The sequence below is a fragment of the Aegilops tauschii genome, chromosome 6 (genome assembly GCF_002575655.3).
Source record: "Aegilops tauschii subsp. strangulata cultivar AL8/78 chromosome 6, Aet v6.0, whole genome shotgun sequence".
NCBI classification, from domain to species: Eukaryota; Viridiplantae; Streptophyta; class Magnoliopsida; order Poales; family Poaceae; genus Aegilops; species Aegilops tauschii.
Window position 1 is genome coordinate 3,686,418 of NC_053040.3, and position 7,814 is coordinate 3,694,231.

The following is a 7,814-nucleotide window of genomic DNA, read 5'->3' on the forward strand; positions in this document are numbered from 1 at the left end:
AAAGAACGACCACGGCCAATCAGACGACCTTGTTCAGGCCGTCGGCGTCGAACATCTCCTTCTGCCTGGCCTCGAACCAGCTCCTCGTCTTCTCGCTCATGTTGGTCAAGTCCATGCTCATGATCGCAAGGGCCACCTCCTTTGCTTTGGTTGCGGCATTGGTGGCCTCGATGTCGAGCTGCCTCTGCCTGGCCGTGACATTAGCGGCCTCGATGTCGAGCTGCCTTTGCCAGGACGCCCCCTCCATGTCGATCTTCCTCTTCTTGGCCGCCTCCTCCATCTCAAGCTTCTTCCTGTGAAGCTCTAGGTATTGCTTCATTTGCTCGTCCTTGTTTTGTCACTTCTTCTCGTCCCTCACATCCTTTTGAGACATCATGCCATGCAAAGTCTCATGCAAGGCCATGGATGAGGCATCACGTATGTCGTCCACCTTGGAGTTGGTCTTGCCCCTCGGCCTCTTCAACGCCTCACCATCTCCACCTCAGGCCAACGCGGCCATCTTCTTGCCTCTCTTCCTTTGAAGTTCACGGTATTGATCCTTGAACTTAGGGCAATTGTTGATGGTCGTCCAACAATGCGTAAGAGTGAATGGCTTGTCATTGCGCCGAGCCTTGAATGCTCCAAAGATTGAAATGCCTACACCACATGATCAACAACAATTGAAATGCAAACATATACAAGGCCAAAGTCTCATGGCCGTAGCAACGAAAGAACTAACATGAGGAGAGCATACCATGTCCCCAATGCCGAGACCACTCACGGGCCGTGCTTCAACGCTCCCAAGTGCGGCACAATACTTGTTGCACTCTTGTTGGATGAACAACCACCTCTTTTGAATCGAGGTGATGCCACGGTCGCTCGTAATTTGGTAGGGCTCAAACATCTTTCTTTCATGGAATGTTTTGTGGACTCTTGTCCAAAAAACAAGGCCCTTTTTGTTGCGCGCCGGTCCTCGGATCTTGGCTAATCTCCATCCAACATTGGAAAATCAACTTGTCCTCGTCTTGTGAATATGAACCCATGCGAATGCTCTTCCTCCTCTTTTGTGCTTCCACTCTTTGGGTGAGCTCATCGATGAACAATGGCTCGCCCCCAATATCAATATCATTGCCTTCTTCTTCATCACCATCACCTTCGCAATAGATGTCATCGTCTTCATGCCACGAGTCACCATGGTCGTGGGCCTCTTCATCGGCAACGTACTGGGCGCGGCCATCCTGACTTTGGGTCTCGTCAGGATCGTAGGCACCGCCATGCCTACCCTCGTAGATCACATCCTCCATGAACTGGTTGTAGAAGGGGTCATCGACCGTTGGCATTGGTGTTGGCATTCCGTCGAATAGGATGCGGGGGACGGCATGGTGCCCGTAAATGGTGGCCGTGCTTGCTTTCTTTGCATCTCGACGGACGGCCGGCCACCGTTGCTGGACCCCGGCATGACGTTGAGGTCGATGACGGCCAACGGGCGCGGGGTGGACGGCGCGATCACGCCAATGTCTGGCTACCCCAAAAAACGGGTCTGGCCATCGTGCCTTGGCGGGGGAAAGCCGGGCGACATAGGCGTGGTCCGCGACGTCAGCAACTGGCAGTGCGGAGGCCTGGCGACCGACGGGCCTGTGCTCGTCGGGCCGACGGCCGCTGCAGAGAAACCCGCCGGACGGCAAATGCCAAGCATGAGGAGGGCGTGCGCTTTGTTGACGATGGCCTCTTTCTCCTCGACCTCGGCCTCCATCGCATCGTGCTTGGCGGCGAACTTGGCCGCGGCGGTCTTGCCCTTGACGGTCGCCCTCCGGTTCCTCCTCTTCGCCGTTTCCGCGTCCATCTTGGCGACCTCCTCCGGCATGCATTCCGACCGCGGCTTCCTTGGACCCTTGGCCGCCTTCTTCACCTTTCTGGGCGGGTCGACGGCCAGGCCGCCAGAATTCGGCGGGGCGTCGACCATGGACTTGGGAGGGTGGTGGGCAGGACGTGGGGGGGATGGCGCTAATGGGGCGCGGGGGTTTTGCTTTGTGCCACCGACGGGCGGGCCAGGGGAGGACAAGCGCGCGCATCCCGCCCGTCCGCGCGCTGTCCGTTTCACCCCAAAAGCCGCCCAAACTTGGGCCGGGGATGGGTCGAAAGCGGACAGAAAATGGACAAAAGTCCGTTTGCGCCCGCGCGCTGGGCCATCTGGTTTGTCCCTTTTGCCCCAAACGGATGCACCCGGACAAGATGGGGTCGCGCGCTGGAGTTGGCCTTATAAATAAGTTAGGATCATGCATACACGATACTGGTGTATAATACTATCTTCATAATGAATAATATTACTGATAAGTGTCACAGGTTAGATGCCTACGCAAAATTTGCTATGAAAGTTACGTCATGTGGGCTTGTTTGATTGGAATGCACCCGCCCCACCCTGAAATTAGGGGGGATTAGTGGGATTAGGGAAGGAGACTTCCTTTTCGTAACTAATATACCATTTTTGGGTGTGTGGCACTCCCGCACTAATATTTTTCGATGGCAGTTTTAATCATGTAAGGACGGCAGTTTCCAGTGACACACGTCAAGTTTCTGTCAAAAATAAACTGAAGCATGAATGTTGTTATGTTATGCTCCAAATTCAAGTATAAAGAGGGAGGCTAACTTCTGACGAGCGAGCGGAGCGAGGCCCGTCGCCGGTAGGCTTGGGCCGAAGCGGAGCACGGGATAAGTTGATCAGTTGTAAATCCCCGGCGTTATATATACCTAGGTCACCTGTGTTATATATACCTCTTGTAAGCCGTCGCACGGGATAAGTTGATCAGTTGTAAACCCCCGACGTTTGTAACCTCCCCCGATATAGTGAAGCTTGGCTGGCTGGCGCCCGTGGTTTTCCCCCCTTCGTGTTGGAGGGGTTTTCCACGTTAAAATCTCGTGTCCCTTGCTTGTTCTTCGTTCTTCATCGAGTTGATTTGCCTGTCGTATCTCTAACAAGTGGCATCAGAGCCTTGTTTTTTGTTTAGGGTTTCGACGACATGGCATCGGTGAAGTGCGATCTTCCACTGCTGGACTACGACACGAGGTTTTCCTTGTGGCAGGTGAAGATGCGTGCTATCCTGGCGCATCCCGATCTGGACGAGGCGCTAGATGGCTTCGGTGGAAAAGAACAAAAGGAGTGGATCGCGGATGAGAAGTGCGGAGATTGTAAGGCTTTGTCTATGATTCATCTTCATCTATCTAACAATATTTTGCAAGAAGTGCTGGAGGAGAAATCTGCAGCAGCTCTCTGGCTGAAACTGGAGTCGATATGCATGTCCAAGGATCTAACCAGTAAGATGCACATGAAGATGAAGTTGTTCACGCACAAGTTGCAAGAAGGTGGTTCGGTGCTAAACCACTTGTCGGTCTTCAAGGAGAACATTTTTGACTTACAGTCTATGGACGTAAAGTATGATGATGAAGATTTAGGTCTTCTGCTTTTATGCTCTCTGCCTAGTTCTTTTTCAAACTTTCGAGATACCATATTATATAGCCGTGATGAACTAACTGTTGCTGAAGTATATAAGGCCCTTCAACAGAAGGAAAGATGAAAGAGATGTTGCAATCTGAGGAATCGTCCTCCAAAGGAGAAGCTTTGCAGGTATGAGGCAGGCCTGAGCAGAAAAAGTACTACAACAACAACAACAGAGATAAACGCAAGAATGGCAGAGGTCGTTCGAAGTCCAGAGGATCTGGGAAGGACAAATTCTGCAGGTACTGTAAGAAAGAGGGTCACCTCATCGATGAGTGTTGGAAGTTTGAAAATAAGGAGAAGAGGAACGGTACGTGGAAACCTAAAAATAAATCTGATGGTGATGGTAAGGTCAATGTTACATCCGGTAATAAGTCTGATTCAGATGATGCTTTAGTTGTTTTTGCTGGATGTGTTTCATGTCATGATGAATGGATACTTGATTCTGCCTATTCGTTTCATATATGCTGTAACAGAGATTGGTTCAGTACTTATGAGTTTGTGCAGAGTGGAGATGTTGTGCGTATGGGAGATGACAACCCACTTGAGATTGTGGGCATTGGTTCTGTTCAGATCAGGACACATGACGGCATGATACGCACGTTGACAGATGTGAGACACATACCAGGCATGGCCAGAAACCTCATCACGCTGAGTACTCTTGACGTCAAAGGGTACGAGCACTCCGGTGCAGGTGGGGTGTTGAAGGTAACAAAAGGTTCACTCGTTCATATGTTAGGTGACATGAATTCTGCTAAGTTATATGTTCTTAGAGGAAGCACTATTACTGGTACTGCTGTTGCTACTGTTACTTCTGATAAATCCAGTAAAACTAATATTTGGCATATGCGTCTTGGGCATATGAGTAAACTTGGCATGGCAGAATTGACCAGGAGAGAACTTCTGGATGGGTGCAACGTAAGTGAGTTGGAGTTTTGTGAGCATTGCATTTTTGGTAAGCACAAGAGGGTAAAGTTCAATGTTGTTGTTCATACCACAGAAAGTATATTAGATTATGTACATGCTGATTTGTGGGGACCTTCCCGTAAACCCTCGCTTGCTGGTGCTCGTTATATGCTTACAATTATTGATGATTACTCTAGAAAGGTGTGGCCTTATTTTCTGAAAATAAATATGATGTGTTTGATGCCTTTAAGGATTGGAAAGTTATGGTAGAAAGGCAAACTGAGAGGAAGGTAAAAATACTTCGTACTGGCAATGGTATCGAATTTTGTTCAAAAGCTTTTAACAGTTATTGTAGAAACTCGGGCATCGTCAGGCACCACACCATCCCATACACTCCTCAACAGAATGGTGTGGCTGAGTGTATGAATAGAACCATCATCTCCAGGACTCGTTGCATGTTGTCCAATGCTCGCATGGGCAAACATTTTTGGGCTGAAGCCGCCTCCACCGCCTGCTACCTCATCAATAGGTCACCATCCATTCCACTTAATAAGAAAACTCCCATTGAGCTATGGTCTGGTACACCAGCTGATTATTCGCAGTTGAGAGTTTTCGGTTGCACTGCATATGCACACGTTGATAATGGAAAACTTGAGCCTAGAGCTATTAAGTGTGTGTTTGTTGGATACGGTTTAGGAGTAAAATGATACATGTTATGGAATCCTGAAACTAATAAGGTTTTTGTGAGCAGGAGTGTTGTTTTCAATGAATCTGTTATGTATCATGATGATCTGTCCACAGATACTTTTGATGTAGAGCCACAACGAGTTACTGTGCAGGTGGAGCACTTTGATAAGGAGGAACATGTAATTGCTGATAATGATGTTGCTCCAGATGCACAAGTTGATGGTAATGTTGATGATGCTCCAGATACAGAGGTTCACGATGATGATGTTGTGCAACACTCACCCCCTGTTTTGCAGCGACAAGTTCAGTCTCTTGCAGATGGCAAGAGCAAGAGAGTCATTAAGAAAACTTACCGTCTAATTGAAGAGTGTGACATTGTTCATTATGCTTTCAGTTGTGCAGATCAATAGGTTGAGAACATCCATGAGCCATCCACGTACACTGAAGCAGTTGTTTCCGGTGACCGCGAGAAGTGGATTGCTGCTATGCAGGAAGATATGCAGTCACTTGAGAAAAATGGCACATGGGATGTTGTGAGCTTGCCTAAACATAAGAAGACCGTTCACTGCAAATGGATCTTCAAAAGAAAGGAGGGTTTGAGCCTGCGATGTTTAAGGAAAGGTTAGTAGCTAAGAGCTTCAGTCAGATACCATGTATTGATTATAATGATGTGTTATCTCCAGTTGTGAAGTATAGTTCCATTCGTGCATTTTTTGGTATTGTTGCTATGCATGATCTTGAGCTTGAGCAGTTAGATTTCAAGACTACTTTTCTGCATGGTGAACTGGATGAGGAGATTTACATGGACCAACCAGAAGGTTTCATTGTGCCTGGTAAGGAGAATTTTTTTGCAAGTTAAAGAGGTCCCTATATGGTTTGAAACAGTCTCCGAGACAGTGGTATAAAAGGTTTGATTCATTTATGATAGCACATGGATTTAAGAGGTCTGCATATGATAGTTGTGTTTACATTAAATTTGTTGATGGATCACCTATATATTTGCTGTTATATGTTGATGATATGTTGATTGCTGCCAAGGGCAAGAAAGAGATCACTACTTTAAAGGCATAGTTAAGTAGTGAGTTTGAGATGAAGGATCTTGGTGCTGCTAAGAATTCTTGGTATGGAGATTACAAGGGACAAAAATTCTGGTTTGTTATTTCTTAGTCAGCAGAGTTATATTAAGAAAGTTCTTCATCGTTTTAACATGCATGATGCTAAGTCAGTAAGCACTCCCATTGCTCCTCATTTCAAATTATCCTCTTCTCATTGTCCTAGTAATGATGAAGAGTTTGAGTATATGTCAAGAGTTCCATATTCCAGTGTTGTTGGTTCTTTAATGTATGCCATGGTGTGTTCTAGACCTGATTTGTCATTTGCAATGAGTTTGGTCAGTCGATACATGGCTAACCCTAGTAAAAAACATTGGAAGGTTGTTCAGTGGATTTTCAGGTACCTTCGTGGCACTTCCAATGCTTGTTTGAAATTTGGCAGGACTGGTGAGGGACTAGCTGGCTATGTGGATTCAGATTTTGCTTCCAGCGATTTGGACAAGAGGAGGTCCCTTACAGGTTATGTGTTCACTGTTGGTGGTTGTGCCGTGATTTGAAGGGCAACATTGCAGCCAGTAGTTGCCCAGTCTACCACTGAAGCAGAATACATGGCTATTGCAGAAGCATGTAAAGAATCAGTTTGAAAGGTTTGTATGCTGAGCTTTGTGGAGATAATTCTTGCATTAACTTGTTTTGTGACAGTCAGAGTGCCATTTACCTCACTAAGGCTCAGATGTTCCATGAGAGAACAAAGCACATTGATGTCAAATATCATTATGTTCGAGACATTGTTGATCAAGGTAAACTGAAGGTATGCAAGATTAGTACTCACGATAATCCTGCTGATATGTTGACAAAGCCAGTTCCGTTGCTAAGTTTGAGCTTTGCTCAGACTTAGTTGGTATAACTCATTAGCCCTAGTGGATGTTTGGCGCCGAAAGTGTTTTCTTTGTTGTTTAGGGAGGAGGTTCTCATTCATGCTACAAGATGGAATTTGTCTCGAGGTGGAGTTTGTTATGTTATGCTCCAAATTCAAGTATAAAGAGGGAGGCTAACTTCTGATGAGCGAGCGGAGCGAGGCCCGTCGCCAGTAGGCTTGGCCGAAGCGGATTAGTATTGACCTAGGTCACCTGTGTTATATATACCTCATGTAAGCCGCTGCACGAGATAAGTTGATCGGTTGTAAATCCCCGGCGTTTGTAACCTCCCCCGATATAGTGTAGGTTGGCTGGCTGGCGCCCGTGGTTTTTTCCCCTTCGTGTTGGAGGAGTTTTCCATGTTAAAATCTCATGTCCCCTGCTTGTTATTCGTTCTTCATCGAGTTGATTTGCCTGTCATATCTCTAAGAAATGTTGTCATGCTCGCGTCACTAAACTCATTCTCTCTTTCTTCATTTAATTTTATGCCACATCATCAAAATTGCTTAGTTGGCATGCATGATACTCCAACTACGGGTGACCTTACACACTTCATGGGTGCTCCTAGTGACCACCGGTGGTATAGTATTTTCCTGAATTGTTGCCTACAACTCATTGAGTCAGAGCATCTCTAGCTTCGAGGGGCAAATTATCTGGTTTGGGAGATTAAGGCCTATCTAATAGATCCCGCCAAAAAGAGCATCAGCTCAGTGGTTAGGCATAAGATTGTGCGGCCTAACCACCCAGGTTTAATTCCTAAAATTGGTAGGTGATGCACAT

The 7,814-nt window shown here is 46.8% G+C and overlaps 1 protein-coding gene across 1 annotated transcript; it reads left to right on the forward strand.

The window, feature by feature from the left end:
* The first annotated feature begins 2,996 nt into the window (after nucleotides 1-2,996).
* LOC141025461 (uncharacterized) lies at nucleotides 2,997-6,674 on the forward strand. Its single transcript, XM_073500745.1, has 8 exons — nucleotides 2,997-3,409; nucleotides 3,949-4,390; nucleotides 4,981-5,048; nucleotides 5,130-5,316; nucleotides 5,476-5,686; nucleotides 5,749-5,898; nucleotides 5,994-6,009; nucleotides 6,560-6,674. Exons 1-8 carry the CDS (start codon nucleotides 2,997-2,999, stop codon nucleotides 6,672-6,674), a joined length of 1,602 nt encoding a protein of 533 aa, XP_073356846.1.
* The last annotated feature ends 1,140 nt before the right edge of the window (nucleotides 6,675-7,814 follow it).

Bases quoted from the DNA above. Each gene is read 5' to 3' on its own strand.
- LOC141025461 (XM_073500745.1), top strand. From the start codon at position 2,997: ATGGCATCGGTGAAGTGCGATCTTCCACTGCTGGACTACGACACGAGG. The intron at 5,049-5,129 runs GTGTGTGTTTGT...TTTTGTGAGCAG, and splicing joins CTTGAGCCTAGAGCTATTAA to GAGTGTTGTTTTCAATGAAT. The intron at 5,687-5,748 runs GTTAGTAGCTAA...TGTTATCTCCAG, and splicing joins CCTGCGATGTTTAAGGAAAG to TTGTGAAGTATAGTTCCATT.